The sequence below is a fragment of the Ascaphus truei genome, unplaced genomic scaffold (genome assembly GCF_040206685.1).
Source record: "Ascaphus truei isolate aAscTru1 unplaced genomic scaffold, aAscTru1.hap1 HAP1_SCAFFOLD_358, whole genome shotgun sequence".
In the NCBI taxonomy this organism is placed as follows: domain Eukaryota; kingdom Metazoa; phylum Chordata; class Amphibia; order Anura; family Ascaphidae; genus Ascaphus; species Ascaphus truei.
In genome coordinates, this window is record NW_027456596.1 from 173070 (window position 1) to 192824 (window position 19755).

A 19755-nucleotide genomic window follows, 5' to 3' on the forward strand; every position below is an offset into this window, starting at 1 on the left:
GCTCATCCCCAGCCTGTGTGCTATACGGAGAGAGTGCTCCGTTCCTGCTGGTGTAATGTACAGCGAGCTCATCCCTAGCCTGTGTGCTATACGGAGAGAGCGCTCCGTTCCTGCTGGTGTAATGTACAACGAGCTCATCCCCAGCCTGTGTGCTATACGGAGGGAGCGCTCCGTTCCTGCTGGTGTAATGTACAGCGAGCTCATCCCTAGCCTGTGTGCTATACGGAGAGAGCGCTCCGTTCCTGCTGGTGTAATGTACAGCGAGCTCATCCCTAGCCTGTGTGCTATACGGAGAGAGCGCTCCGTTCCTGCTGGTGTAATGTACAGCGAGCTCATCCGTAGCCTGTGTGCTATACGGAGAGAGCGCTCCGTTCCTGCTGGTGTAATGTACAGCGAGCTCATCCCTAGCCTGTGTGCTATACGGAGAGAGTGCTCCGTTCCTGCTGGTGTAATGTACAGCGAGCTCATCCCTAGCCTGTGTGCTACACGGAGAGAGTGCTCCGTTCCTGCTGGTGTAATGTACAACGAGCTCATCCCTAGCCTGTGTGCTATACGGAGAGAGTGCTCCGTTCCTGCTGGTGTAATGTACAGCGAGCTCATCCCTAGCCTGTGTGCTATACGGAGAGAGTGCTCCGTTCCTGCTGGTGTAATGTACAGCGAGCTCATCCCTAGCCTGTGTGCTACACGGAGAGAGCGCTCTGTTCCTGCTGGTGTATTAGACCCAGGAAAGTGTATGTGGGTTGCAGGTTCTTTTCCGCGTCAAGAAGATGTGATAGTGTGTGCAGAACTTTCCAGTCTTTACTTCAGCCTGTGCACGCGCGAAAAACACTCTTTGTTTCAAATAGTTTTTTTATTTGTTTTTCACTTATAATCAGGGTGGGGTGGGGTGGGGGGGGGGCTTACAGAACAAAGAAGAAGGGGTGCTTTGGGTTAGGAACAAAAAAAAACAGCCAACATAATTAAATTCACAATACATTACAGAAATAATAACAGTAGAAATAATATATAACAATAATAGTAATGGACAATCATTTTTTAGACTTTGGTTTGTAACCCACAAGCAATGTTTAAGGACTCTGATTTGTCCATTCACAACAAATAATATATGACATATCAATGTCTTCATAAAATTAAATGGTAAATGGTCGGGAGAAGAACAATATAACCAACACAATTAAAACAACAATAATACAATACAAAAATATTGTTAATATTCAAAATAATTATTACCCATATTAATATCAAAATATGTGGGAGGAGGAGCGCTCTTGTTGGTCCGTTTAAACATTTCACAATCGGTGGTGGTGGGAATGTGGTTGATCCATTGAATACACGTGCAGGCCGGTTTCCTGGGATTTTAATCCATCCCGTCACGCGAGCCAATAGGAAACTGCAACAGACGATGCTGCGGCTTCCTATAGGCCAGCGTGACATGGGAGACTGAAAGCGCACCTCAGGAGCTAGAAATAGAGCAGCTCAGCGCCATTGGACCTGGAATTCCCATCCGGTAAAAAGTGGGATTGGTTCATTATGTATAATTTCTTCACTATCATTCTCGTGAAACAACTAACATGATCATTCCAATTCCGTGTCTGTAGAAGCCACAGATCCCGCCAGTGTCAAAGAAGCCACCAAAGAGGTGGAGAAGCATCTGAACGGAGCCGGGTTGAATGTCCTGGTTAACAACGCCGGTATCATGCCAGCGAGCACGCTGGAGTCCGCGGACGCAGAAGACTTTTTGCATGTGTACAACACCAACGTTGTCGGCCCATTATTGGTGACAAAGGTAAGGTCCTGATCACAAACTGACTATAGGAAAAAGATGATTATTCCTATACTGCTACTGCAGATATACCCGTGATAACTGTGACATTGGGTCAGATTTACTAAGTGGTGCTAAGCCTTAAAGAAGAGCAGTCAGGGCTGATTGCTGGTTTTATTTAACTTTATGAGATCTCTTCTTACTCGATGCTTCGTTCAAATGATAAAAGTGGTTGAAATATTTAGTGACCGGGAGGGTAAAATGGAGCTCTCCCACGAGCCGAGTGCCATCTAATGGTTACCATGGTAACCACAGCCACACAAAATTAGGGAAATCGGTCTTTTACCCTATAAACGATATAGGGGCCAAGATACTAACGTTATAGGAGTTAAACTCATAGAGGCTTTTGGGATTGCTGCTATAATGCATCTTTTGGCCCCTGCATTTGAATGAGGCCCCTGCATTTGAATGAGGCCTTAATGCTTAGTACTGCTGAGTACAGATGGCCCTATGCCTCTTAAGACGAAACATTGTAATAGACATATTGGTCCCAGAGATAAGGCAAGTTGTTATTATTAAGCTGAACCGATAACATTCAAAAGTGTTGAAAGGGATCAGAACTGTGGCATCAGTGGGCATGGAATAAAGGTGGCGTCCAATAACATCAAGGGTGTAACGCTGTGACATCAGAGGGTTCTCCTTTTGCCCAGAAGGAAGCTGACAGAGACAAACAGGGTATCTGGGAATAAAGAACGGGAAACACTTAGGGCCTTATTCAGAGAGGGTTGCTAAAAAATATCGCCAGGGAATTTAAAATTACTGTTTTTTGGGTGTTGCTATCACGGTATTCAGAAAGGCTCGATTACCAGTGATAGCAAAATTCCCAAAACGGGCGAGTTGCTGCCAGCGAGAGCCTCGAGCCTCTGAAAAGGCCTGAACCAGCGATTCATTTCTGCTGCTGAGAGAGCGGCTCTGAGAGAGCCGCCTCTCCCAGCGGAAATGTCGCCCGAAAATTATTTATTTAAATATACATTTCTTTCATAGTGTAGATGTGCAGGGGGTCTCCGGAGCTGAACCACGTTTGTTTTATGTCCGGGGACCCCCTGCTTCCCGAGATACAGGCCTCTTTATGGGGTGCCGGTATCTCCTATGCAAGGAAATGTCCCGGTCACGTGACGCGGGACATTTCAATGTAGAGGGATGCCGGCACCCCATAAAGGGGCCTGTATCTTGGGAAGCACGGGGACCCCGGACATAAAACAAATGTGGTTCATCTCCGGAGACCCCCTGCACATCTACACTATTAAAGAAATGTATATCAATAAATATTTTAATAAACATCAATACACGCCCCCCCCCCTACGACCAAACCCATACAGTACAGTAATGGGCAAAATAACTATTATCCAGATATGGATAATAGATTATTTGCCCATTATTAATCACTGCATTAGCATACAAAAATAAAGTAAATAAATACAGTTATACTTACCACAACAGCAGGTCCCTCTATCCTCTGTAGCAAGAAAGCATATACAGTATATACATAATAAAGACATTTTAATGGTCCCTAACCCCTTAATCACCTTAGCAGTTACTAACCCACGCTGACCCGATACCAACCCGGGAGGCCTAAGCACCCACCCCTGACTGACTATACCCACCCTATACCCATTGAGTAGTATAGTGGTACATCATACCCATATAATAATAATATGGGCATGATAAGCCTCTATAGCACTCAATGGGCACCCTAATTACAATACATTAATGCACAAGACACACAATAATAAAACATAAGTAAACTCCAAAAAAACATACTTCACTAAATATAAACAGTAGCCAGCTAATCCAATCAATACAAGCAGTAACAACATCAACAATGAATTAATTAAACCATTACCCAATCAAACCAATTAATTCCTAAACCAACTCAAAATGAATAGTAACACTAACCAATCCAAACAATGAATTACTACAACATTAATGAATGTAACCATTAAAAGACAAAGAAATAAATTAAAACAATCTCTGAAGTAACCATAAAACACATTAGCTAACATAATATAACATTAAGTACAAGCGAACACCAATCGCAAACCTTTTATTACATTAAGCATGAACAAACAAACAATCACATCCACATAATAAACTGCAATGAAAAAAAGCAACAGCAATAACAAGCGAGAAATGCCCCCCCAAATATAGGCATAATAATGTATTAATCTGTACCCTAAAGAGGTACCGATTAATATATTATCAGTCAATGTACCTTCCCCCAAAAAAATCAAAAAACACATCCAAAGAATAAACCTGTAAAAAGAGACATTTATAAACATTGAATATATTACTTACCATTAGAAGCGGTGGCCCTCCGACTTCCGGGGTAACAGGAAGCTCACGTACCTTGAAGGCCTCCAACAGCATCCGATGCCATCCGCCATGAAGATCCGGCTCAGGTACCCCAATCTTCTGTTTTCTTTCTTTAATCACCTTCTTCTATCTTTATCTGTCACCATTTCTTGTTCTTCTTTCTTCATCTGTCAATCCAAAATACCCCATGGTAAATCCCAACCGATGTTGTCTCGTCAGCTTCTTCGGCTCAAATGAGGCGTCACGGCCTTAAATAGGGCTTGTGACGTCATATTTAGCCTCAAAATGGTTAACAGCCACCTGATTGGCTGTTAAAACCATGTTCCGACTTAAAAGGCAAATTAAGCACAGCCATTCTGATTGGCTGGCATCATTCCCTTTAACATGATGTCACTAAATCCAAGATGGCCGCTGTGTCACAGGGTATTTCAGCCAATCAGAGTCTGGAATTTGGTTCCCACGATCTGATTGGCTGAAATACCATGTGACGCCGGCTTCGTGACGTCATCTTAAAGGCAAATGAAGTACAGCCATTCTGATTGTCTGGCATCATTCCCTTTAAGTGACGTCATGTCCAAAAAAAAAATTGAAGTCGGAACATGGTTTTAACAGCCAATCAGGTGGCTGTTAACCATTTTGAGGCTAAATGTGATGTCACAAGCCCTATTTAAGGCCGTGACGCCTCATTTGAGCCGAAGAAGCCGACGAGACAACATCGGTTGGGATTTACCATGGGGTATTTTGGATTGACAGATGAAGAAAGAAGAACAAGAAATGGTGACAGATAAAGATAGAAGAAGGTGATTAAAGAAAGAAAAAAGAAGATTGGGGTACCTGAGCCGGATCTTCATGGCGGATGGCATCGGATGCTGTTGGAGGCCTTCAAGGTACGTGAGCTTCCTGTTACCCCGGGAGTCGGAGGGCCACCGCTTCTAATGGTAAGTAATATATTCAATGTTTGTAAATGTCTCTTTTTACAGGTTTATTCTTTGGATGTGTTTTTTGATTTTTTGGGGGAAGGCACATTGACTGATAATATATTAATCGGTACCTCTTTAGGGTACAGATTAATACATTATTATGCCTATATTTGGGGGGGCATTTCTCGCTTGTTATTGCTGTTGCTTTTTTTCATTACAGTTTATTATGTGGATGTGATTGTTTGTTTGTTCATGCTTAATGTAATAAAAGGTTTGCGATTGGTGTTCGCTTGTACTTAATGTTATATTATGTTAGCTAATGTGTTTTATGGTTACTTCAGAGATTGTTTTAATTTATTTCTTTGTCTTTCTTTTAATGGTTACATTCATTAATGTTGTAGTAATTCATTGTTTGGATTGGTTAGTGTTACTATTCATTTTGAGTTGGTTTAGGAATTAATTGGTTTGATTGGGTAATGGTTTAATTAATTCATTGTTGATATTGTTACTGCTTGTATTGATTGGATTAGCTGGCTACTGTTTATATTTAGTGAAGTATGTTTTTTTGGAGTTTACTTATGTTTTATTATTGTGTGTCTTGTGCATTAATGTATTGTAATTAGGGTGCCCATTGAGTGCTATAGAGGCTTATCATGCCCATATTGTTATTATATGGGTATGATGTACCACTATACTACTCAATGGATACAGGGTGGGTATAGTCAGTCCGGGGTGGGTGCTTAGGCCTCACGGATGGATGAAGGGGGTATTAGCCCTAAGGATGGGTGTTGAGACCTTGTAGGGGGTAGTGGTTGGGTTAACCCCTTTATTACCTTAGCAGTATTAACCGCTAAGGTAATGAAGGGGTTAAGTCCCCCCGCAAGGCCTAAACAGACACTAAGGGCTGAATTCCCCCTTCACCCACCCTCGCTAGCCACAGTATTGTATTGTATTGTTTGTCTTTACTGTAAGCCTGGCACGGGTGTTTTAGCCCTTCATTACCTTAGCGATTAGCCGCTAAGGTAATGAAGTTGCTGTTCATGCATTTTTCCTGCATCGGATGCATGCCGGGGGGGTCCGGAGCTGCTATTATTGGCTATCCGCTCCGGAGACCCCTGGCATCAATCCGAGGCAGGAAAAGGGCCTGATTTTTTCTAAGTCCCGACACATCGCAGCTCATCGAGGCCATCTCCCCACCAATTTACCAAAAGTTTGAGGTGAATTGGATTTGGGGAGAAGAACGCCTTTTTAGGGCTGCGATGGGCGGCGATAGGCCGTGACAGCCGACTCGCTGGTCTCTGAATCGCGCGAGTTTATGATCCTTCAGAAAATGGTCGATAAGCGGCTGATCGCCGCTCAATTGGCGAATTTCTGTTGGTGGAAAAGAAAAAATGTACTTTGTTTCCAAGTATTTTCTGTTGTTCTTTGTTTCCAGGAATTTCTGTTGGTGATAAAATTTTGTGTCGATACAGGCAGTTATCGAGCACTTATCGAGGCTTTCTGAATACGAGTAGCCATTTTGGTCTATAAGTGCTCGATAAGGGCCTTATCGAGGCTTTCTGAATGAGGCCCTTAGAGATAAGCCCATTTTTCACTTGCGTTAGTGAACTTTGTGAACGTGCCCTTTTTGGGTCGTCGAAAAGGTTCACTTTGAGCCAAAAGATTGCAACAAGATGGGCCTCGTATATTCGATGAATTCCGCTTTTGAAATTCTACCAAACTTGAAAAACTTAAAAATGAAGTTGCGGGCCGGTAAGTCACCAGTTTAAAAAACAAAATGTTGAACAATTTAGATCGTTTCCCGATAACGTTTGTTGCTGAAACTTCAGCCAGAGTTGTTGCTGATATTTCAAACTCTTTATAAAGATCGGCGGAAGCAGCGGTGGAGCGAGCAGCGGTATGTTCGCCATGTTGTAGAAAAACTGTAGGTGACACACTGTATTTTACAGGCTTTCCTGCCGGTCCTGAAGAAAGCTGCACAGGAAAATCCCCAGAAGCCTCTGGGCTGCCACAAAGCGGCTTTAATCAACATGTCTACAGTGGGGGGATCCATTGAGAAAACTCCTGAGAATATGCATTTATTCCCTGTGCTCTCATACCGCTGCAGCAAGGTATGGTATATACTGCACAACAGTGGCACGTCACATGATATACTTTAAGGGCCACATGTGCGACCCTTGAGGCCTCAAAAGGGTCTGTATTCATGTATGAATTATATATATATTTATATACAATATTTGGGCCACCGCATAGAGAGAAGAGGAAAACAAAATGCTGCAGCCAACAGCATGGGGTGTGTGACATACAGTATATGAGGTGCCTAAAGGGTTCCAATGTAAGAAACACAATATGTGCTATGTGTGAGCTAGAGTGCAGTTATAACTGTTACAACCCAGAAGTGCCCTAATAATTATAGTGAATGTTTGGGGGGGGGGGTGAGTTTGAACAGTACAAAAAAACAAACAAAAAAAAAAAATATATATATATATATATATATATATATACTGTATCTCAAATATTCCTGTATGCTCATTTGCATGTCTTAGGCAGGTCTGCAAAACCGCCTTTCACCATTATCACCCAGCACACAGCACTTCCACTGCAGCAAGGGATTCTGGGAAATGACATGCAAATGGGCACACCGTTACCTTTTGCTTCAAAACCATTTTTAACATGGTTCCCTATAGGCTTAAGCTTGCTGCATGGTCACAGCTTTAAGCACAGCCAGGGTTAAGATGCAGAGCCAGTAAACCCACCCACAGACAGCTGTTTCGACCTTAATGGGTCTCCTCAGTGTGGGGTTGGTTAACTGGCTATGCAATGAAGCAAGCTTGGAAATAAAGTAATTCAAAAAGCAAACCCAGGAAACTCTTGCTATAGCCTAATTACAGTTTAGGGAGGTGCAAGGGGTGGGGTAGTATTAAGATATATACAAAACAGAGACAGAAGACTTCACCTAGACCTAATGATATAATAAAACAACTTTTAATGTAATCATAGATTCAAATAAGAATGTAGTTACTGAGAGTATTTATTCAAATAAAATTGTCAGGAAGGGGGAATCCTAAATTCTTCTTCTCTTGTGAGAGTCCTAATTATAGAAAGAAGCTGTCTTGAGTCACGCTTTAATATTGTTGGAATTACCAGTGCAAACGTTAATCCTCACGGGGATAGCACTTAGTCACGAAGTCCCTATCTCAATGTATATTAGAATGAGTAGTTCATATAGGGATATCCTGCTTATTATACTCTAATAGTATCAATAATGAGAAATTGTTATACAATACTACCATTATTAGACATTGAATGAGTATTACTTAAAATAGGATAAACCTCTATTTTAGGAGTCTTACTCTGCTTACAGATGCTGGGCCTCTTGCTAATTGCAACACATCTATTCCTTTTGATCACTTGGTGTCTCATCAATAGTAGTTCTACTGTATACCTTTTGTTGCTATATAGTTTGCAAGGGAGTCCCAAGGTCTTGGATCCTTGCCTATAAATTATACCATTATGTTATTTCTGTTTCATTTCCAACCGTGCTGATGCTGTTGCAGGACATTGCAAACTGAGGGTGTTTGGTTTTGTGGTTAAACTCACCTGATGCCATATTACCATGATCCTTTCTGCAGGCTGCCCTGAATATGCTGACTAAGTGCCAGTCACTGGGGTACAAGAAGGATGGCATTCTGTGCACTGCCCTCCACCCAGGATGGGTACAGACTGACCTGGGAGGACCTGGTGTGAGTATACGGCTGCGGTACCAAAAAAGCACCCCAAAAATGTAGCCCTTTGACAACTAATGACTTGGCTGTCGTTGATCCCGATAATAGATATTGAAAAAAGTCAATTGAAATCCTATTTAAATTAAACATAACAGTGTGTAATATTTGTATGTCCTTTAAAATAACTATAAGAACATTTACAAAAGTGTTGAAACTTTTATTTATAAAAATATTTTACCAGGAAAACCTGCTCCCAAAGTTACCCAAATTACAGATGTAGCGGCTCTTGTTTCCCCGCTGCCGGGGAAAGCGATTGTGACATCCCCCCGGCAGCGGGCGGCGCTTGGCGAGGTGACTTGTGTATATATATATATACACATCTCTTACTACTGTATATATTTCTGAAACCGTCATATGTGGCTGTGTCTGTATGTGTCTCCCTGTGTCCCTCCCTGTGTCCCTAGCGGCAATCACATTGGACCTTGGGCCAGGCCAATGAGATTGCTCCCTTGCCCCGGCCGCCCTTGCACACCTCTCATTGGCCTGAGGCGTAGTGACGGGCCAAAGGAGAGAGAGACACACACACACTCACTCACTCACTCTCCTCGGATCTGCGCCAGTCCCACTCTCCACCACCTCTCACTCCCGTCGTGTGTGTGTGTGTGCCCCCCTCACCACAAACCCCCCGCCCTCCCTCACTGCAAACCCCCTGCCCCCCCTCACCGCAAACCCCCGCAACCCCTCACCGCAAACTCCCCGCCCCCCCTCACCGCAAACCCCCCCGCTCCCACTCACCGCAAACTCCCCGCCCCCCCTAACCGCAAACCCCCCCTCACCGCAAACCTCAGCCTCCCCGGCGCCAAGCCTCCTCCACCTCACCTCTCGACACGCTGCCAGCAAAACTCCCGCCGCCTCTCACACGCCGCCGCCTGCCCACTCAGCTCTTCTCATCGCGGCCCCGTATTACCGCCGGGAGCGCCAGCAAGCAGTTAACCCCCCCGCGGCCGAGCCAGGAGCACCGGGGGCGCAAGGAGGTAACCTCTCCCCCCACCACACACAACCCCCCCCACGGCCGGGAGCACTGGGGGCGCAAGGAGGTAACCTCCCCCCCCCCACCACACACAACCCCCCCCGCGGCCGGGAGCACCAGGTGGCGCAAGGAGGTAACCCCCCCCCCCCTCACACCCCACCGTGGCCGAGCCGGGAGCACCGGGTGGCGCAAGGAGGTAACCTCCCCCCCACACAACCCCCCCCCCCCCCACGGCCGGGAGCACCGGGTGGCGTAAGGAGGTAACCACTCCCCCCCCCACAACCCCTCCCCTCCACACAACCCCCCCACACACACAACCCCCCCCACACACAACCACCCCCCCCGCAGCCGGGAGCACCGGCTGGCGCAAGGAGGTACACACACACACACACTGACTGGCTGACACACACTGAATGGCGCACGCACACACACCCTGACTGACGCACGCACACACACTCACTGACGCGCACACAAGCACTGACTGACTGCCACGCACACACACACAACCCCTTACTGACGCACACACAGAGTGACTGACGTGCACACACACACACACCGTCTGGCTGCCACGCGCACGCACACACCCCATGACTGACGCACGCACACACCCCATGACTGACGCACGCACACACCCCCTGACTGACGCAACCACACACCCCTGACTGACGCACGCACACACACCCTGACTGACGCACGCACACACCCTGACTGACGCACGCACACACACTTTGACTGACGCACGCACACACACACACACACACACACTGACTGACACACACACACTGACTGATGCACGCACACACACACACAGACTAACCGACGCGCACACACACACACTGACTGGCGCACACACACACACTGACACACACACTGACACACACACACACACTGACTTATGCGCAAACTCACACACACACTGACTGACTGCCGCACGCACACACTGACTGACTGCCGCACGCACGCACGCACACACTGACTGAGGCACACACGCACGCACACACTGACTGAGGCACACACGCACGCACACACTGACTGAGGCACACACACACGCACACACTGACTGTGTGTGTGTGTGTGTGCGTCACTCAGTCTGTGTGTGTGTTTGTGTTTCTGCGTCAGACTCACTGACGCGCGCGCACACACACACACACACTGACTGACTGACGCACACACAATGACTGACGCACTCACACTGCATGAAGCTGTAAAGGGGGACAAACAGAGCTGTAAACGAGGGAGGGGGGGGCTGGATTGATGTGAATGGGGGACAAACAGAGAGAGGGGGGAGGAGAGAGGAGACAGAGAGGAGCGGGAACATTACATCCCGGGCAACGCCGGGTCTCTCAGCTAGTATATATATATATATATGCAAGTCCCTGCTCACGCAATGCGTTGTATTGTATGTCTTTATTTATATAGCGCCATTAATGTACATAGCGCTTCACAGTAGTAATACACATGGTAATCAAATAAATAATAGATAATATAAATAACAAATCATGGGAATAAGTGCTTTAGACATAAAAGTAACATTAAGGAAGAGGAGTCCCTGCCCCGAGGAGCTTACAGTCTAATTGGTAGGTAGGGAGAATGTACAGAGACAGGAGGAGGGAGTTCTGGTAAGTGCATCTGCAGGGGGCCAAGCATTATGTATCGTGTTTAGAATATCCACAGTGCTATTCATATGCTTCTTTAAGCAAGTGTGTCTTAAGGTGGGTCTTAAAGGTGGATAGAGAGGGTGCTAGTCGGGTACTGAGGGGAAGGGCATTCCAGAGGTGCGGGGCAGAAAGTGAGAAAGGTTTAAGGCGGGAGAGGGCTTTAGATATAAAGGGGGTAGAAAGAAGACATCCTTGAGCAGAACGCAAGAGTCAGGATGGTGCATAGCGAGAAATTAGGGCTGAGATGTAGGGATACCTCACTATGCGGCAATGCCGCCCTCCCCTCCTTCCCCTCCCCCCCGCAAGCGCGCGAGCAGACGCAGGACACCTGCCACGCATACTTTGAGCGCCAGCGCTAGCGGGGACTCAGCCTTAGGCAGCTGTGGCTTTTACCTTCCACGAAACCGCAGCGGCTCCGGAATAGTTCCGCCCGGCTACATCCGTACATAACGTTTTACATTACTTCTGTTGGAGACTAGGGACACGATACAGACATTGTATAGTGACAAAACCATACACAGCCCCTCTCTAGAACAGTACTGCGCCTAGCATACATAAATCTCTCTACGTACACTCCGTACGGTGTAGCGCTAAATAAAGACCCCATCCCACTTAAATGATGTGCGCATGTTCATGAACGGCGGTTATGTAAAGAATTACATGAACTGTACAACTTTCCCGGCAAGTTTTAGGCAAAGAACTGCTTTGCAGAGATGAGGGAAGGGTCTGGCAAAACCTGTACGACTGTTTGCCAGAGAGACGGGGCTCCTTTTCCTGTTGTAGGAATAAGTCATAATTATTGTTTGTTCTTGTATAGCGCTGCTAGTTTTACATCGCGCTTTACAGAGACATTTTGTAGACACAGGCCCTGCCCCGTAGAGCTGACAATCTATGTTTTTTATTATTATTTTTTGGTGCCTGAGGGGGGATGACGGGAAGGTTAGTGCTTAGTGTGTGGGGGGGAGGAAGGTGAGTGCTTAGTGCGGGCAGGTGGAGGAAGGTGAGTGGTTAGTATGGGCAGGTGGAGGAAGGTTAGTGCTTATTGTGGGAAGGGGAAGATGGTGAGTGCTTAGTGTGTGGGGGGGAGGAAGGTGAGTGCTTAGTGTGGGGAGGGGAGGAAGTGTGCTTAGAGAGGGAGGGGGAGGAAGGTGAGTGCTTAGTGCGGGGAGGAAGGTGAGTGCTTAGTGTGGGGGTGGGGGAGGTGTGTGGTGTAAGTACAAGAAGAGGGAGGAGGTGAATGTCATGTTTATGATTAAGAAAGAGGGTAACTGTGCTGGGTAAAGAATGGGGGATACATGTGGTGTGTTGAATAAAAGGGTGAGTATGATGTGTGATGGGGGAGTGTGTAAAACAAGTGTGGGTGGGTGTGAAACGAAGGGCGTGTGTTGTGGGGAAGGGATGAGTAACATCTGAAGAGCAGAGGTGCCCTGAGATTTGAACAATCCTTCTGTTGTGCCCCTGTTTAAAAAAGGTTGAGAACCCCTTAATTAGATAGAGGTGTAACGGGCTGACGGAGGCCCTCAGTGAGGATCTAAATTCCTGTGAAGTGGGTATACCTGGTTGTGACGGTGAGGGGGTAACAAGGCTCGCAATAACGGTTTCAGCCCGTTTGGTTACCTCTGATCCATGTTTTGGGGTTCTAGAGTGTCAGCTCTTGAACCTGCTTATTGTGCATGCATTGTGGGAAATTATGTGACAATAAATAATGTATGGGTGTTTTTACCTTTCCAGGTGTGCCAGCAAGCAGAGATTGCTAGGCTGAGTTTCAGGGGGGGGGGGGGGGGGGGGGTTGCGGAGAAAGTCTTGTCAGATTGTGCCTAGGTAGTCAGGGTCCAGAGTTGCTGGATACCCCAAAAATGTACCCAGGAATCAGGTTGGAATCCCGGATACATATAAGCACATTGTTCCGGTCAAAATCCCACCTTCAAAACGCCGCTAGGGCTCCCTGCTTCAGCACAGACCAGAAAGGTAAATAGAGCATAGGGGTGTGAGGTATCCCTAGAACAGTCCTGGGGTCCCTAAGTAAAGGGGGGATCCCAAGTCACCCAGAACCCAGTATAGAGGTTCTGGGGTTACTCCAACCATACACAAGTTTGCAAGGAGTTTTAAAGTCTAAGTAAGGTTTGCAGTGTGTGAGGAATATGTGTACTAAGAATAAAAGGGCAGATTCTTATTCTATCCCCCGTAACCAAGAGACTTAGGAAAGTACATTTTATTAAACAGTGTGTTTAAGGTACATTGCACGGTATAATGAGCTGGGACTTTCAGGTCCAAGGTTCCGAGAGACCGTTTGGCTACCAAGCTTGGTGCCATCAAGTCTACTCAGGTCCCGGACATGAAAGCCTCAGAGGATGCCAGAGGTGTGAAAAACATTTGGGCAGGAGATTCAGGCTTGAGTATCCATGTCCTGGGCTGAATGAAATGTCCTCAGACTATCACTTGCCCAAGCAGACTATGTGGAGCCTAAATCAGCGGGTGCCTTCTGCATACCAAGTGGCTGAGGTGCCAGGTTGACGCATGCCCTTGGCCGATTCAAAAGAACCGCTTGCCCGGCTTAAGTAGACTGGTATCACTCTGATTGGCTGGTAGGAATTTTCCCATGCTCGGATTGGCTATAGTATTTCATGAATGAACTCTGAAATACTATAAGAAACCCTCAGCCAATCCGATGTTGAGATTCTGAGTGCCAGAACAGCAGCGGCAAATTTGAATGTACCAAAAGATTTAAGTCCCGCTTTTCGCGGCCAAGTTCTGAGAATTAAACGTAGCCGATTTTTAGTTCCAGGACGTTTGGAGCTAAGTCGTGGCCGAGTTATTTCAAGCCCTCCGGAGCTGATACAGCTGTGGCGTCAGGAACTTCATGCCGATTTTAGTTCTAGGACATTTCGGGCTAAGGCCCAGTCAGCCAAAGACTTTGTTTAATGTTCCATTTAAGCTAGGAAAGTCCAGTTTTGTAGCCCAGACCCCCAGGAAGTTTGTCTTTCTTTTGTATTTTGTGTCCCATTGTGTGTATGCCTATTTTAAGTGAATAAATGACTATTTGTTTTACTACCTTGTTTTGCTCAGTGAATTATCCCGGTAAAAAGGTGTAAATTGCCTGGTCTCCCGTGACACCGGTTCCAATCCCCAAGGGCAAGTCACTCGGGCACAAGAATGAGATTATACGATCTTTGGAGTAGAGACTTATCATGCTTATGAACATCGATGTAAAGTGCTGTGTACATTGTAGGCAGTGAACGCTACATAAAAAAAACTAATATTCATTTATATAGACAACATTACTATAAATTGTTTTGTTCCCCCCCCCCCCTCCCCACTGATTTATATTTCTACATTTTCAGGCCGTCCTCACGGTCGAGGCGAGTGTGAAGGGGATCCTGAAAGTGCTGGACAGCCTCTCGGAGAAACAGAGTGGAATTCTAATGGACTGGGAAGGAAATACCATCCCTTGGTGAAAAGGCAGACAAGTGCAGGACATAAAAAACGTCTCTTTAAATCAGCAAGCCCCCATCCCCTCGACCTTTCCCCCCACCCCCCCAACTAAACTTTGTTTTTCACAGAATTGGAAACGGGGTTCTCCAGAGCTTAGCGGCGCTATTATCCACTCCAGAGACTTACCGGTTCCTGAGATACTCACCTGTAAAGTTACCAGTATTGCTACCCCGGTTTTTAATGGGGATTTAATTGGCCATCCAATAGGAAACCGATGATGTTGGGATGATTGGCCTAAGATTTGGAAGCCATTTTGTTTTCCCTGGATGAAGCCCTCAACCCAGTAACTTCACTGATGAGTATCTCCGGAATGGAGGGGTCCCCAGAACTGAGAACAGTGGCTTCCTATCAAGTAAGAAAGAGTAGGGGGGCTGCTGCTATAATGTTTAATGTTTTATTACTGTCTGGAATACCTGTTGAACCCGTCCCTGTCAGAGGTGCTTTGCAATGCGTTGCTGGCCCCTGTGCCAGTGAAGGGGTTAATTGCGCTCTGCCATTTATAGCTGTTGAGTCCTAATTCCCGGACCTGATGCGCTTTAACCACTGTACCAATCATGTAACACACAGATACAATGACAGTGTAACACACGGATGCACACACAAAATATTGTGTGTGTATACATGTGTGTGTGTGTGTGTATGTGTATATATATATATATATATATACATACATACATACATACATACATACATACATACATACATACATACATACTCGCACTGATACACTCATGCAGTTGTTTATCAAAGTTTCCTGCTGCAAAACGAAGCCAAAATGCTGCATAGAAATAGCCGATTTGCCAAGAAAAAGGAATTCCATTGAAATTAATGGGATTCTTTCCATTGAAAAATCTAGTGCAAGTGTTTCCCCAGTTTTGCCGCTGATTACAAATATTATTTTAATCTAAACGCAGACACAGCGATATATACAATGATACACACAGATTTATACACGCACACTAACACAAAGAAAGATACGTGTGGCAGGCCTTTCTGGCAGCAAAGGATTAAGGGACCAACACAAGATTAGTTTTATATAAGTCATTTGAAGACATCACATTTGTGTCGGGGCTCAATGTGAAAAAAAAATAAAGAATTCATTTTTTATAACCACAAAATAGTTGTACTTTATTTATGAACTATTTATCTAATATTTATAAAAGCCAGTGTGTCTTGCAAAGAAAGAAGATCCGGCGCCACAGCCTGTGACAAAATCCAAGGCACTTCCGGGTTGTAGAAAAACTTTATTGAGACTTCACGAACAGAACAGGCTACACCACATTCTCTGCAAGCAACGTAGTAAACGGCGGTGCATCTGCTGCTGGAAAAAATGTGTAACCAAAACTGCAAAGGAACTAGGTGTCAAAATTTATTGAAGGCACGTTAAAAAACAGTAAGAGAACACTCTTACGCGTTTCGCGTGGTAACCCACGCTTTATCAAAGAGCATAGTACAAACAACCGATCGAACATTTAAATACCCATAATTCCCTCTCTTCACTCGTGACGTTGTACTGCTAACGTCCAATGGGAAGCATCACGCCCCTTCACTGACGGAGAGCTAGTAAACTCAATCTGATGCCAGCTGAACTGCATCGTACATAAGTTTAGTGCATGGAGGTAAAGTACCCTCCTTCTTATGTGACGTAACGGCCCGTCTGACCAATTGAAAACGATTGCAGACGTTTGCCGTGAAGATGTAAACAAAGCAGCTTGTAAGGTATATAATATAACCGAAGAGGGAAGGAAACCTGGGTATATTAACAAGAACCTATAACTTACTGGGGCAATGCTATGAATTCCTAATCAACATATATAAGACACAAATATAATTCCAAAGCATTGACCCACAGAATAAATCAATAAAAATTAAAACACTATCAACATTATAGTGAGAACTAACAAAAGAACAATTACTGTAATGTATATCCTCACAATACAAGAAAAATCACTAAAGTACTAGAAACACAACATCATAATAACAGACATAAATCATTCATTAATTAAATAAACAGGACAATGTATATATCATGTAAAGACATTTGTGGAGGAAAAATGGTCAATGTGGGAAAGGCATCCTTGGATAATCTTTATCATTATTATGATCTTATCAGAGATATTAAGTTAATGTTTCATAAATACACGATTTCATAAATACACTATAAAGAGCTCAGAAACTCCTATCCAGAGGAACCATGCTAATAATTGTATTATTTAATTCAAAAGCCCTAATCCAATCTTTTTGTTATTGTAAAATAAATATATATAGACCCTAAGAAAAGGAAGAAAAGAAAATAGTATAGGAAGAAAGGTAATGAAAAGAAAGGGGGGGGGGGGAAGGGAAGGACGGGAAAGGATAAGGGAAAAACAAAAGGAAAAAGAAAAATATGTTAATCAATATTAACAATATTTATTGCAGAAAATGTTGCAATTCCCAGTCAATATTAATGCCATGTGGGGCCAGGGTATCTAAAGAAAACATCCAAAACATTTCTATTTTGTTCAAGATATTCATTCTATCACCCCCTCGCTTCAAAATCTCAAAGTGCTCAATAGCCATAAATCTAAAGTTTGCAAGACCACCTTGGGGACATTCCACAAAATGTCTTGAAACTGGATGTTTCACATCCTTAGTTCTAATAAACCTGACATGTTCCATCATTCGTTGTTCCAATGGTCTTATTGTTCCCCCGACGTATCCCTTAGAGCAGCGGTGCGCAAACTGGGGGGCCGCAAGATTGTTTAGGGGGGGCGCAGGAAGCAGCGGCGATTTTGCCAGGAGCAGAGGGAAAAAAGCCGTCTGCAGCTGCAATTTTTCTTTTGGCCATTAGGTGGCGCTGTGCTGCGCTGTGCTGCGCTGTGCTGCGCTGTGCTGCGCTGTGCTACAGTGTACTACAGTGTGCTACAGTACACAGCAGCATCTCGTTGCTTCCTGAATCAGCGACATGGGGAGAGGGGGTGAGTGAGACTGGCACATGGGGGGAGTGAGACTGGGACATGGGGTGAGTGAGACTGGGACATGGGGGAGTGAGACTGGCACATGGGGGGAGTGAGACTGGCACATGGGGGGAGTGAGACTGGGACATGGGGGGGAGTGAGACTGGGACATGGGGGGGAGTGAGACTGGGACATGGGGGGGAGTGAGACTGGGACATGGGGGAGTGAGACTGGCACATGGGGGGGGAGTGAGACTGGCACATGGGGGGGGAGTGAGACTGGCACATGGGGGGGAGTGAGACTGGGACATGGGGGGGGAGTGAGACAGGGACATGGGGGGGGAGTGAGACTGGGACATGGGGGGGAGTGAGACTGGGACATGGGGGGGAGTGAGACTGGGACATGGGGGAGTGAGACTGGCACATGGGGGGAGTGAGACTGGGACACGGGGGGGGTGAGACTGGGACATGGGGGGGAATGAGACTGGGACATGGGGGGGAGTGAGACTGGGACATGGGGGGGAGTGAGACTGGCACATGGGGGGAGTGAGACTGGGACATGGGGTGAGTGAGACTGGGACATGGGGGAGTGAGACTGGCACATGGGGGGAGTGAGACTGGGACATGGGGGGAGTGAGACTGGGACATGGGGGGGGTGAGACTGGGACATGGGGGGGAGTGAGACTGGGACATGGGGGGGGAGTGAGACTGGGACATGGGCGGGGGGAGTGAGACTGGGACATGGGGGGGAGTGAGACTGGGACATGGGGGAGTGAGACTGGCATATGGGGGGGGAGTGAGACTGGCACATGGTGGGGCGGGAGTGAGACTGGCACATGGGGGGGGGAGTAAGACTGGCACATGGGGGGGGGAGTGAGATTGGGACATGGGGGGGGGAGTGAGACAGGGACATGGGGGGGGGGGGAGTGAGACTGGGACATGGGGGGGGAGTGAGACTGGGACATGGGGTGAGTGAGACTGGGACATGGGGGAGTGAGACTGGGCACATGGGGGGAGTGAGACTGGGACATGGGGGGGTGAGACTGGGACATGGGGGGAATGAGACTGGGACATGGGGGGGAGTGAGACTGGGACATGGGGGGGGGAGTGAGACTGGCACAATGGGGGGGGGAGTGAGACTGGCACATGGGGGGGGAGTGAGACTGGCACATGGGGGGGGGGAGTGAGACTGGCACATGGGGGGGGGAGTGAGACTGGCACACTGGGGGGGGGAGTGAGACTGGCACATTGGGGGGGAGTGAGACTGGGACATGGGGGGGGGAGTGAGACAGGGACATGGGGGGGGGGAGTGAGACTGGGACATGGGGGGAGTGAGACTGGGACATGGGGGGGGAGTGAGACTGGGGACATGGGGGGGGGGAGTGAGACTGGGAACATGGGGGGGGGGAGTGAGACTGGGACATGGTGGGGAGTGAGACTGGGACATGGGGGGGGGGAGTGAGACTGGGACATGGGGGGGAGTGAGACTAGGATATGGGGCGGGAGTGAGACTGGGACATGGGGCGGGAGTGAGACTGGGACATGGGGGGGGGACTGGGGACATGTGGGGGGGGGACTGGGACATGTGGGGGGAGTGAGACTGGGGACATGGGGGGGGAGTGAGGACTGGGACATTGGGGGGGGGAGTGAGACTGGGACATGGGGGGGGTGGGGAGAGTGAGACTGGGACATGGGGAGTGAGTGTGAGACTGGGACATGGGGGAGTGAGTGTGAGACTGAGGCATGGGGAGGGTGTGAGTGACATGAGAGGGGTGAGAGTGGTGAGATGGGAAGGGGGGTGAGAGTGAGTGTGACATGGGGAGGGGGGGGGTGAAAGAGCTACATGGGGATGGGGATGAG

General features: G+C 46.9%; 1 protein-coding gene across 1 annotated transcript in view; it reads left to right on the forward strand.

Moving 5' to 3' along the window:
* Nucleotides 1-16078, forward strand: part of LOC142483701 (C-signal-like) — a 74952-nt gene extending 58874 nt beyond the window's left edge. Inside the window, exons 3-6 of the mRNA XM_075583723.1 lie at nt 1599-1786; nt 7005-7166; nt 8688-8798; nt 14810-16078. Coding sequence (XP_075439838.1) covers nt 1599-1786; nt 7005-7166; nt 8688-8798; nt 14810-14923 — 575 coding nt within the window. The 3' untranslated portion in view covers nt 14924-16078. The remainder of the gene's footprint in view (nt 1-1598; nt 1787-7004; nt 7167-8687; nt 8799-14809) is intronic.
* The last annotated feature ends 3677 nt before the right edge of the window (nt 16079-19755 follow it).